The sequence below is a fragment of the Rousettus aegyptiacus genome, unplaced genomic scaffold (genome assembly GCF_014176215.1).
Source record: "Rousettus aegyptiacus isolate mRouAeg1 unplaced genomic scaffold, mRouAeg1.p scaffold_m13_p_6, whole genome shotgun sequence".
NCBI lineage: Eukaryota > Metazoa > Chordata > Mammalia > Chiroptera > Pteropodidae > Rousettus > Rousettus aegyptiacus.
This window is the reverse complement of record NW_023416309.1, coordinates 88,009,211-88,023,292: the sequence shown is the minus strand read 5'-3', so window position 1 is coordinate 88,023,292 and position 14,082 is coordinate 88,009,211. Positions and strand designations below refer to the sequence as shown.

The following is a 14,082-nucleotide window of genomic DNA, read 5'->3' as shown; positions in this document are numbered from 1 at the left end:
TAACTCATTTTCAATCTTTTTTGCTTCTCTGATTGGATGATTTACACTGCCCTATCTTCAAGTTTACTGATCCTTTCTTCGGCCTTATCTTGTGTACTGCTGAACCCCACTGTTGAATTTTTTAGTTTATTTATTATAGTTTTCACCTCTGTTACTTCTTTATGATACTTTCTTATATTTTCAATCTCTATTCAAATTCTCACTTTGTTCCTGCATTGCTCTCGTGATCTCAGCAAGCATGTTTATCATCATTGTTTTGAATTCTAAGATAAATCATTTCATTAAGGTCTTTTTCCGAGGCTTTATCTCCTTTTTTCCTTTGGAACATTTTCCTTTGTTTCTTCATTTTCCTTGATTCTCTCTGTTGGTTTCTATGCATTAGATAACACAGCCACTTCTCCCAGTCTTGAAAGAGTGGCTTTCTGTAGGGGATGAACCTTATCCTTCAATTCTGTGCTAGCTCTTGGTTGTCTCTTAAATCCTTTGTGATGGCCCAAACATCTTTCTTTGTTCTTAGTGTCCCTCAATAGTTGAGGGTTTGCCAAGATCTGTCAGGCTCCCAAAGGAGAATATTTTATGAGCACCTAGATACAGGCTGATGGGAAGATGGACTCTCAGGCAGCAAACTTTAAGTATACAAATATATTTATTTCAGGGGAAGACTGGGAGATAGGCATTTCTGTTTGTTCTCTCTGCACTGATCTAGGGGAATAGCCAGCTAAGAACTGTTTCTCTGTTTGCCACCATTCCATTGAACTCATGAACACAAGCCCTCTGGTCACCAGAGCCAGGCTATCAGGGGATATGTCCTCTGGGTGGCAGCCACAGAAGCTGGGGCATCAGACTAGGAATCACTCGACTAGTTTCTGAATTTCTTTTAAAGGGATGTGTAAGTTCAGGATTTTCCTGCTGTCACCATCTTGAATCAGAACTATAGTCTCTTCTTAAAACTTCTAAATCTCCAAGTTACTTTTGAGAATTGTGTTTAAGTGATGTATTCTGCTTACACTAATTATAGAATTTACTCTAATTTCCAATTTAAATAAAAATTTCAGTGAGTCTTTTTAGTTTAATCATGTAAAGCCATAAGTTGGATAGCAAAGCATTACAATTTTAGAAAGAGTTGCACAACTCTGTTCTGATTACTCTTTTTGTCAATGTCTGTGCATTTTGTAATCCAGCATCCCATCAGTACTAAATTTAAATTTTATTAACTACTTCCTCCTGTCACAGTCACTTTATCAAGTTAATATTCCTACTTTTTCTTATAATCTTAGAGTTCATTTCCTAATAATCTGCATCTCATAAGTGTGTTTGAGTCCATTATAATTCAAAAACAGATTAAATGATGTGTAACTCTTTTGAAAATATACCTCATTGAGAGACCTACTCAAATATACACTGTTTAAAACATAGCAGTTACATTAATGATATTGTTGAGGAAGTCAGCAATAAGATAAAATAATTTGCTTACTTTGACTTGAATGAAAATGCTCTATATCTTTATATGAAAATAACTCATACAGAGCCCAGATAACAGGTAGAAAATTACAATTAAGACACATTTTAGTCTGTTTCTAAGAATGTAAAAATATAAAGATTATGAGTTGTTTCATTGCAGTTCTCATGAAGATGAGGATTATACCCTTTAATTGTGTTGCTATGTGTAATATTTTGTTGTAGAAAATACGTGGTTATCAGAATATTAATAACAAGTTAATATTTCAGTAATTTTCCTCGATGCTGAAATAGCTTACAACATTAAGTCATCATTAATTACTATTTAGCTTCATTTTTAGTTAATGGCGTTTTACTTGCTTGATACAACATAATTGACTAGGACACAGGAAATAACAAGTCATTTTAGATGTCAAAGAACTTTATAAATACAGCATGTTTTAACATAGATTTCCCTTAAACGCAAGGAATTATTATTGTAACAGTTGCTCTGTGGTTTTTAATACTGTCAGTTGAGCTACTTTTAATACCAACCCCAAGAAGAACATTTCAGCATAAATTTTAACATATAATGGGTTAAGAAGGCAGATAATATATTAAATTGTTGAACAGTTACTGTTACATTGATGATAATAGGTCAGCTCAAACTAACATAAACTAGTAACCAAATACATATTTATCTCTAGTAATATTGCATTAATTTAACATTAAAGGAGAAGTTTCTCTTCTCCCTTAGTCACAAATATATTTCTTAGGAAAAAGAAATGTGAAGCAAAAGTAGTACAAGAATATTCATACTTGAATGTATAATTATTAATTCTTGAAATCTCAATGATAAGGTCTTATTGTGACTTTTCTTTGTCTCTCTTCTTGTGGTCATTGGTAAATGTTCCTAGTATCTAACATTTTTACTTTCAGAAGCATGATCAGTTACATACATAATCACTGTTGGTTGTGAAAGATAATTTTATTTACATGTATTTTATTTTAAAAAAGTAGAAAATGATATATGATTACTAATTGTAAATGCATGCTATTTATTTAGGTAGAACTAGAAAATAAAATTTTCCTCACAGGCACTTACATTGTGAAAGAGGTAAACATTGTGAAATGTGAATCCAGAGAAATGAAACTATTAAAAGGAATTTGGTTTTAGTTGTACAGATTTTTTTTTTTTCAATGAAGAATGACAATTGAGGAAGTAATCAAATTGAACCAACTACATCGTTCCCACAAATACACCAAAACCATTAAAGTAAAATATTAATTTCCTTTTACATTTAACTTGACTTGAATACCTAATGTACTAAGTTGTTTAACTTTTTCTTTAAAATATTATTGTTTATTATTGGTGTACACGTTTTCTTTGCATATTTATTTTGTTTGATGGCCTAAAAAGAATAGCAAATTTTGTTTGAAATGATTCTTTTAAACTTTAGTAAAATAGAGGTTTTTTTTTTTTTTGCTTGTATCAGGTATGTGTATTTAAGTTGAGTTTATTGTCAAATAATATACCTGCAGTACAATTCTATTTGAATGCAGGTGGAAATATAAATATTTTAGTACCTGGACAGTTTAATTTTAAAATCAACATAAGTGCTGTCAAATTATGCAAAAAATAAAAAATACCAAAGTTGTTAAAAAAAAAAAAAACTTTTAAAACTCCAGAGCAACAGATAAGGAAAGTATATTACATTAACATGTAGAATATTTTAGAAAATAAAAGAATGACCTTTTCAATAAAATAATGTCAATAAAGCCTTTGAAACCATATCAGTAGGTTTTGAATATATAGCTTTAAAGTGCAATAAGTTTAAAATAAAAACAAAATTTGGTCGTGTTTATGGAATCGAACAAATAACATGAGTCATTTTACTATTGTAAAATATTTTAAGTTTGGTACAAATACTAATATAATAATTCCCGGGGTTTGTTTTCATTACACTGGCAAGGGAAAACATCAAGAATATACCTCCTCAAGCTGCATGTTCTGCTACTGTTGGTTTCTTATAATGAAAACAACTGTGCAGACTTCATATTAGTTTAATTTAAATAAATGTTCAAGGGTGGTTTATTGTAAAAATGTAATTTTAATTCTGAGAATATTGCGAAAGACCTGGAAAATAAATTACAGGAACCGAAAGTAGCATGGTCACTGTGTGCGTGTGTGTTAAACACATAAGATTTATGAAATTCACTTTCAGTAGATGACTTTCAGACTTTTTTAGAAGTAAAACTCACTCCCCGTTAAAAAAGGCACTTAACTTGTTTTTCTTGTAAGATATGCCAGGTAAAAATTAATTTAAAAAAAGGAAAAGGTTAATGGAAGTTTCTACTTATTTGGACAGAGTAACTATTTTCCCTCAGATAAAAATTCTTGAAACACTGTTAAGAATAATTGATGGTGGGCATCCAGGCATCTTAAAGAACAAGGAGTCTATTTTCCTTTGTTCTTGTCATATTTCTGTTGAGTAAAGAGATTCTGCCCCAAAGGGATAAAAGAACTCCTTACTTTCAGGATGTTTTAAAAAACATGATTCCTTGAACTTCTGTAGGCTTAAATGTTTTTATTATTTTGTATATTAGGTGTTTTAATCATTTTTTCTTTATATAAACAAATTGGTATTATTATATCTCTTTTTCAATTTAAATGTGTGTATGCACCTCTAGTAGAAAAATACCATCAGTTTAAAATGATGGCACTACCATAGTCACTTGGTTTAAATAAATATGAGATTCGAAAGTTTTGAAATTAAGATAAAAGGCACCAGGATACCAAACCTTCTAACTACTATACTATTTTATGCAAAAATCTAATTTTCTATAATTTTATGTATTGAGGACTACATAAATCCTGTGATAGAAAAATGTTCCCACATGTCTGATTTGGAAAACACATTTATAAAAAGTATGTAATATTTAAAATAAAAGCTGTAGTTTTCTTTTTCTTTGGTTTACTTTTTCTTAGCAATTGAGTACCATTTTGCTTCATTAAAGTAGATTTGTTGTGAAGGTATCAAGGGCTGTAAAGGAAGGCGTTTTTCTGAATTTATATTTTTAACTCAGGTTATATTAATGAAAACTTTAGAACTACTTCATAAATATAATAGTATTGTTTAATGTTTTAAAAACTGAAAATGTTTCTATTCACTGTGGCTTACCAGTTTTTATTTAATGCCCCTAATAAATTATGAATTTAATAATTTGGATTGTATAAATTATTCAAAATAAATGGAAGTGTAATTTGTTTTCAGATATGTTATTTTGGAAAACTAAACTTATATATGCTTTAAAAGTTTTTAAATCAGTAAAAATCAATATTTTACTCTTAATGCAATAGTTGTTCATTCAAGAAAAAAATAAATCTTCAGCTAGAAATCTGAATGAAAATGGTAAGTGCCCTTTGCTGCAGTAGTTCAGTTGTTTAAAATATTGAATCTGATATAAATGACTTATTAAAAAAGTAAGCCTAATCCCCAAAAGAAAAATTCTCTCTTTGGAAATAAATTGTAAAATTATAAAATTGCATTGCAGAATTAGGTTAACGATTAGCTTTGAATTTGAAAAGTGTTGATATTGACTGTTAATATCTTTAAAAATGTACCTTACTGGGTAATTCCTTTGACTTTCTCACTGTCCTCAGCAAGTAAGTAGGAGGAAAGTATTATTATTTTTTTTAATTTTAATATTCAATGTTGTAATTTGATAGGGCTATCCTACATATTATTTATTAAAGGTTTTTTTTTATTTTGTTTTGTTTTGTTTTTAAGTAGGAAGACACAACTACTGTTGTGGATTAAAGAAGTACTTTTAAACCCTGTTACTATTCTTTTATATTCTGATCTCTCTATAAGATTGTTGCCTATTAGAGTATTTAACTAAAGAGAGAGGAAGAGGTTCTCTGATGTGAACACTTCTTAAAAAGACATTCATACATTTGCTAATTTTTTTTATTGTATCAATTATTTTCATTGAAATTTTGATTGGAGTATATACCATTTCAAAACCAGAAAAAAATTAGAGTCAAACTTCATATTGGTACTTTTAAGTAAAAATATATACATATATAATAATTGTGGCATCAACATATTGGTAGAATAAAACTGGAAATAAAGTAGCCAGCCAAATACATGTTTCAGTATGAGAAGTGGCAAGAGAGAAATAAAAAGGGCGGTGCTTTCAGAGTCTAAAGAATCTTCTCTACCTACATCTCAGGATTATTCAAAAGCTCAAGTAAAATGTTTGTGAATAATTTTATAAAGTTAGCACAAGCTGTGCAAATGTAGAATATTATTTTTAAATGAGTTTGGGAGTAATGAATGCTTAGTTATTGCCACAGAAGCATTTTTCCCACCTTCTGGCTAGTGATCAGCAGAAATATCTTCGTTGGCAGTCTTGAAAAATTCTTTGATTTCTTTCCCTGATACTAATCAGGGACTGAGTTGTAGAAGGAAAGAGAAATAGATGTGGGAGGCCAGTGTTTCCAAAAGTATGAATTGGTTGATGGTTAGGTTTATAGCATTTTACTCATCCCTAGATAATCCACATAGAACTGAAAAAATAAAGTAACAGTGTTTTGGCTTACTCTTGAAATGTGATATAAGTTTATGTTTTAAGGACATAATTAATGTTCTATTAAGATTTTATTTGCATGTTTTCCAATGCAACCTGCTGTGATTTTTTAAAATCATTAATTCATTAAATGAATCGGTGCTTTCAGTTTGTGAAATATTTAATACTACAAGTTCTATAAAGAGCCATCTTCTCTTCTTCCTTGAACTTTTCATTAATATTTTGGTATCGTTCTTTTATGCAGGACTTTGCCTCCCGGGCTAAACTGGCCGTTCAAAACCTAGTACAGAAGGTCGGATTTTTTGGAATTTTGGCTTGCGCTTCAGTAAGTGAATTGTATTAAAAGTGAGAAATTCCAATAAATGGTAGATTTATATTTTGATCCAACTTGTTTTTAAAGATACAGGCCTGAATGAACAAAAATAGTATCACTTTTAATGGGTATGTAATTTTATTTATCATTTTACTCATCAAATGAGCTGTTTTCTATTGGATAGATTCATATTTTCTTTATTGACTTTTAAGCATTTTATCATGCCATGATGACTTCAGACCTAAATGGCTTGATTCAGTAAGAGCAAGTGACAAAATCCATCCTTCCCATGAAGAATGAAGTGCATTTAACCAAATAACAATGACTTTATTCTTTCCAGAGTTACAGATGAGTAGTCTTTTCTCAAAACATTAGTTATAAAGAAGAATTCATTATAAACCCTTCTTAAGTGATATTAACACCTAGTTAGGTAATTGGAACATCTGTGGCAAAGCTAAGGGCATCTTTGGCTATCCTGAACTGAGAAGCCATTTATGTCAAAAACAATACCGCAATTGCAGATTTGTGAAATTGATGTTCCTTGATGAGTTAGTGTTTATCCTAGTCCTTTTCAAATGTAATAGAAAGAGTTACATTTGAAATGGAGCATTTTGATCCGGGTTTTATTTGGTAGCCTGTACATAATTGTTGGTAGTTAATGGTGGATTTAGCCAGAATAACTAGATGCACCTAGTTGATAAAAGCTGCAATTATAAGTAAAATTCACAAAATTAATGTCTACTGACATACAGCTACTTTATCTATTATGTACTAGCACATGAATAAAAGTTTGAATAGCCCCTTTCCACTCTCAAAAGAACATTTGAAACCAAAATATTTAATGTGATATCAACATTCTAGAAATATTTTTAAATATACATGTGCCTGAATTACTATCTTTCGACCTTGGCAGTACTAGAAATTTTCATAATCTAACTTTTTAATGTAGAAGCTCTTTATCACAATATTTATCTCAAAATTTGAGCAACTTACTGGTATTTTGCAGTGTGATATATTAGAAAGAACTGGCTTTGGAATCAAGCTTACTTAGGTTCCTAAACCAATTTTGACTCTTGCTATTTAAATAACCTCAATCAGGTTACTCTCGTTGAACCCTAGTTTTTTGATTTTTAAATTGGAGCAATAAAACAGTCATTGAGAAGGCTGATGTGAGTATTTAAGATTATGTCTGTGAAGTAATACAGTGCCTAAAACATAAATGGCCAGCCTTTTTTTTTTTTTATAGTTACTCATCGGCTGTGTATCCACCACTGAGTGCATGGAAAAAACAAGTGCAAAGTATATTCCTTTTCCTCAAGGATCTTGAAATCTAATAAGGGTAACAGTTGAGATGCAATAATAAGTAAAAGGTGCTATGGAAACCCAGCAGAATGGGATTAAGCTGAAAAGCTTAAAGGATAATAATGTTTTAATTTAGAAGCTAAGAGTACAAGCCTGGGGATATGGCCAGGTTTAAAATCCTGCTATGCTGCCATTTATACTGAACAAATTGCTTAACCTGTCTGTCTCACTTTCTTATCCGTAAAATGGGTATAACAGCATCATTTTAGCATTTTGGGGGGAATTAAGTGAGTTGATGATGTAGAAACCTTAGAAAAGTACTGAACAAATCAAAGCATTCAATAAAAGTTGGCTTTCATTATTCCTGGGGACAACTTCAATTTATTAGAGCAAGACGTATTTATTCCTTAGCACTCATGTCTGCCTGTGTCCTAACTGCTAAAAATCTACTTTCTATACTAGCCAGTCCTCTTATGTTTGACAAAAACAGTCAGTATTTAACGTAAATCAGTAGATTAATTTGGCCCTCTAGGAACTATTATAAAGGAGATTTTCATACTTATATTAAAGTATTAAAAATATACATACTTGATTTAAGGTAAAAAGTATTTATTAATTACTTTGTTAATATTTAAACTAAAATAAAACAAGTAGTTGAGGAAAAATTTCAAAGCTACTTATTAATTTTTTAATTTTAATCTTTTCTGTGTACTTAGGAGTTGAAAAAAAGAATAAATGACATGCACATGTAACAGCAAACTCATCAATTATGAGAGTGTCCTACATACACTGTGTCCAACATGTTAACAAATTCTAATTCTTACCTACTCTCATTTATATATCTTGTATACCTTAAATTAATTTCCATCTCATCATGCGGTAGAGCCTCATAATAAAGGAAAATAATTAAAATTATAATTCATTGAGTTGTGAGAGTCATGTGAGAAAATATAAGAAATGACAGTTGTAACACTGTACAAATGATATTATCACCTGGTTGTAAAACAGACGAAATTGCATAAAGGCTTTGAATTTGGATGGGAAAAACAAAACTGAGTTAATGAATCCAAGTGTTACTGACAAAAGAATACTCGAATTCTAATTCTAATTGCACTGTTTTTAAAAGAACATATGTGACAAATATCTTTTAAACAACGAGGCTTTTCTTTGAAAGTTCAAAAACGAAGTTGTTTAAATTAATTGACTTATAAATGGTTCGGCCAGCAGCCACAAGGAGAGAGAGTACTTCTATGGGAGAAAAATGGATGAAGTTCTCAAAAACAGCTTGTGGTTTCTTTGCATTTTTACATGAAATTGTCTTTTAGCATTTTTGAAATGTGGGAATGTTTGGAAAGGTATTTGTTGTGAATCACTTCTTTGTCTGGGACTCAGTATTCAAAACATCTGAATCAGTGCTCTTGTATTTCCACACTTGATTTTTTTCTAAAATACATCACACGGCCACATGGCCTTGGGCTCTCATAAGAAAAAATGCAAATAATGAACATTTTGACTTTGAGAGGTAAAAACACATCAACCTACAAATGTATTTGTGAATTTATGAGAGTGTTTGCTATAGGTGTCAACACTTTCGAGATTCTTTTTTCAGTAATGATTTTCAAACCCTAATAACTGCTGAAATGATCTTAAGGCTTTTTCTTCATTTATGCCTCACCTTAGAAAACAGCTCTCAAATAGTTAAGTATCTAAAGTATCTACTGAAAGATATTAAATTCCTATGTATCCACTGGCTTTATCCAATTATAATGTGATAGAAAAAAAAGGTATATTTAGGGAACATTAGCCATAAGTAATACAAGCAAAAGGACTGCAGGGTTTGCTTTGAACTGATTGAACAACAGCCTACAAAGAATATGAGACCCAGTTTATAGACGTTAGAATACTTGCCTAATCCTCTGAACAGTCTAGTACTGATCAGTGAACCCACACCTCCCTTTGCAGTGTAAATAAGGCTTTATCTGTACGTGGTAAAATTACTGTTCTTTGAAGAAATGTGAAAGTCCCATTTTAATTTTTTTATAGATTCCAAATCCACTATTCGATCTGGCTGGAATAACATGTGGACACTTTCTTGTACCTTTTTGGACTTTCTTTGGTGCAACCCTGATTGGAAAAGCAATAATTAAAATGCATATTCAGGTAATTATTCCACCATGATCTGTCATTCAAGAGGTTAATGAATTCTGTGCAGGTGTTCCCTGTCCCTTTTGGAAAATTGTGCCCCTTTATTATTTTTCTCCTTGTTTTCTTACTTGCCTTCTTTCTTCCTACCTCTGTTTCTTCCTCTCTTTCTTTATTTCACTTATTGTCTTGTGAAACTATTTGTCTAAGATTTTACCAAACAAAATACAGTGTTCCCTTATAGGAAAATACACATCATTTTCACATTCATAATCCAAAAGATGTATCTTTACTGACCGTGAGCTGGGAGAATATTGCCTTTTACTAATTTTACTATTCTTTCATACACTGTATATAACACTTCCTCTCAAGATACCAATATCCTTTATAGAAAATCAACCAGATGTTAGCGTGAGGGAAAATGCGAAAGAAAAAGGTATCAGAAAAGGCAAAAAGATATGGATTGTGGTGAGAGAAGTGAAAATCTGCTAGTATTCAAAGCTGTTCTTAAAATCTTTAAGATAGGTGTATGTGTATATATGCTATATGAATAGAAGAGAGAAAAGAGACTGGGAACTTAAATATGTGCTTAAATATGTGAATATGTGCTTCTCGGACTATGATGTGAATTGTTTCCTTCTAAGGGAAAATCTTTCTAGAATAAAATAAAATTAACCTAGAAAGAATTTCTTAATCAATGAGGTTAGCAACAAAGAGACATTCACCAAAGGAGAGTCAAGAACAGTGAGTAATTCTGTGCCCTGTATGATTTCTTAATAATTAAAAGCACATCTGTCCGCTAAGTTTCTTAACACCTCTCTATAAGAAAAGAATGAAATAAAAAAACTTCAGCTGCCCAGTTTCTAATATTGGATTTTGGCATTTGAGATGAGTTTATTGAACCTATCCTTTATTCTTCTGCCATGATAATCACTCAGAATTTCAAGGATATGTTTTTTCTCCTTTAAGGAGTATATTTTTTTTCTCACTTAGTATTTGTTCACTGAACGTAAATTTTTTTAATATTAGAATGCTAGTTACTTTGGTAAAGATTTAAAATACTATAACAAGATTTTTCAAGTAATAAAATGTGGTGGTGAGTAATAAATTATTTTGCAATGTATCTGAAGGTAATGTTTTCTGTAATCTTTTTAGTTCTTTCTAGGAGAAGAACAAAGCTATCATTTAGCTTTTTGGAGTCCTTTGAAAGTATTGATACCTAAAGAAAAATAACAGGTTATTTTAATTCCCTTGATAACAGCAACTTCTCTAGGAATCCATAAACTTAATCATCCTGCTTTATGTAGTGATTTTCTATAAATTACAGTAAAATTTATGCTAAAAGTACCTTTAGTGGTTATGTATGCTATTAATCAGGCCTTTTGTCACAGAATATTCAAAAATAATATATTTTAAAAACATTCTCAGTAGATTTTTTCAAGTGATGATAATGCTTAATTTTTTTAATATAGTAAGTACTTCACACTTTAAAGCACTTGTGGTATATCATCTGATTTAATCATTATAATCTTGAGGTAGATAGACTACTACTCCCATTTTGTAATTATCAAACATACAGAGGTTAATAAGTAATAATTGCCTAAGAGAGTAAGTGATAGCTGGAATTTGAACTTGGTTTCAAGTTCAGTGTTTTTTCCAGTCTTTTGCATTGCCTTCTTAACTTTAAATTATTTATATGATTAAGGAAACTAAATTGTTTGATGGCTACTATTTATCAGGACCTGTGCCAAGCAATTGGCATTGGTTATCTCAGAACAATTCTGTGAAGTGGTTATTGTCTGTAGATTGGGAATTGAGTGGTAGAAAAGATAAAATACATGCCTAAGGCCTACAAATTCAAACTAAACTCTATAAAGTCAAAGCTCATTTTCTGTTTCTATGAGGAAGAAAAAAGAGAAAGCTAAAATCCATCTGTGCTTCTGAAAGGAAAGAATCTGAGTTCCTTCATATTACATTTGTTGGTTATTGCTTCTCTACCGTCCCACCTACCACCACATATAAGTTCCATATGGACAGAAATTTTTGTGTCTTGGCTCACTGAGGTATTCTACTGCGTAGAATAGCATCTGTCATATAGCAGACACTCAATAAATATTTAATAAATAATGAATCTGTCTATAAGATTCTTCTTACCATTGAAGGGCCCTTTTACAGATAGGTTCTTCTTTGTTCATTCTGCTACCATTAATTTTCTATACCTATATCTTTTAAACAGATCATGGCATATGTTTACTATGTTCCATTGTATCAGAGAGATATACTTTCTAAAGGCATGTCACTTGATGTACATCCAGGTGTAACTCAGGGCAATAAACATTTCTCATTCCTTGAGTAAGTGATATGAGTAATACAGACATTGTATTTATGTTAAATATTATATATAAACTATTTCTGAAATAACAAGGGAAAGCACCATGCACAGATTTTTCTGTATTCTAATAGTAGACTTTTCTCCTCTTCTAGTTCTCTTCTCTTTATTCCTCAGCTAAAACTAGACAACTTTCCTTGATAAATATTGTTATTTTTATTGATATTTTGTTATCTGTTAAACCTCCCCTAAATATATTAAACGAGCCCACCTAATAATATTAAATTGGGATTTCCCCTTCAACTGGACAATTTCAAGTACTCTGCTTATAGGAGGACCCTTATAAACTTTAATAATGAAGGCAAGAAGTCAACATAGTCGTGTATACAGGGGTCCCCAATTCCCGGGCTGCAGACCAGTTCCAGTGGGTCCGTGGCCTATTAGGAACTGGGCCACACAGCAGGAGGTAAGTGGCAGGCAAGCGAGCAAAACTTCATCTGTATATGCAGCCGCTCCCCAGCCCTAGGAGCACTGGTCTCTGGTGCCAAAAAGGTTGGGGATCGCTGATAATACTTCATGTACTACATAATTTACTTATTACATTTGTTGGTTATTGCTTCTCTGCCTTCCCACCTACCACCACATATAAGTTCCATACGGACAGAAATTTTTGTGTCTTGGCTCACTGAGGTATTCTACTGCCTAGAATGGCATCTGTCATGTAGTAGACACTCATTAATATTTAATAAATAATGAATCTCTCTATAAGATTCTTCTTGCCATCGAAGGACCTTTTACAGATAGGTTCTTCTTTGTTCATTCTGCTACCATTAATTTCCTATGCCCATATCTTTTTTTTCCTACTCTCCCCTCCCCTTGTTACCTCTCTGCACATGGTCAAGTGGTCTGTGCCTTTTATATGGTAGAATCCCCACTCAGACCTACAGCCCGAATGACGCTGAGACTTATTAAATGTCTGACACATTTATGTCTTGGCCAGAACAGTGAATTTTCAAACTGTTATATATAAAAAGAAAGTCTTGTTTTGTTTTCATGCAATGAAATTGTGTAATTCTCTGGGAATTGGATTATTTTGAATGTTAGGAAATAATGGAAGGAAAAGCTTATGATAATGAGATCACTGAGAGACAAAAGCATTAGGTCTGTTTCATAGTAGAAGATTTTTTGCTCCAAGTAACTGGCTTTTAGTCTGGATACTAGAAGGACCCCCACATATTAATGGTTTCCTCGCCAAATAATCTATAATAGTTTTATTAGCTTCATAATTTTTATATACCATTTGTGTAACTTTTTTAATGAAATCATCATTCGTATTGTAACTGTTTGACATCTGTATGTGCTTTCTTCTTCCATGAGATAGGTAAGTATCTTTTTCAAATTAACACATGCATGAACACTAGAAAGGACTATGAACTTTTTAGGCTCATTTCCTTACACATATTCTTATACTGTGCAGTTGCTAATGTCTCTGCTAACACTACGATGTTGATTAAGAAAATGTCATTGCCTTATTATTCTTCTGTCTAAAATAAAATAAGGAATTTGAAGAGAGAATCTAGAAGTACTCACATTTAATCAGAGTTATTATTAGTCCTTTAGAGCTAAACTTTAATATCACTTTCTTTAATCTCTAATTAATTATATTTAATGTGACCATTCACTGAACTTCTATAACACATTGCTTTTAGTACCAAAAGGATGTCCAGTTTTATCTTTATATTTAAAATCCCTTAATAATGCCTAACATTATCCATAGTAAGTACTTTTTGTAACATTTGTTGAATTAAGAATATTTGCTACCCATTAGCCCTTAAGGCATCTTTACTTGTAAGTAAAGTAAGATAACAACATCTTCAACTAATGGGGAGTACCTCAATAACACCAAATTGAAAATGACCCAGGTCTGATAAAGATCCTCTATAATCTGTTGATGGTTTTGTACCCT

At 31.4% G+C, this 14,082-nt stretch overlaps 1 protein-coding gene across 5 annotated transcripts in view; it reads left to right on the top strand.

Annotated features, from left to right (window-relative positions):
• VMP1 (vacuole membrane protein 1) overlaps window positions 1-14,082 on the top strand; it is a 102,471-nt gene that overhangs the window by 68,710 nt on the left and 19,679 nt on the right. For all 5 annotated transcript variants that reach the window (XM_036222408.1, XM_016143403.2, XM_016143402.2 and 2 more), the window contains 2 exons: window positions 6,275-6,355; window positions 9,689-9,805. In XM_036222408.1, the coding sequence (XP_036078301.1) occupies window positions 6,275-6,355; window positions 9,689-9,805 (198 nt within the window). The remainder of the gene's footprint in view (window positions 1-6,274; window positions 6,356-9,688; window positions 9,806-14,082) is intronic.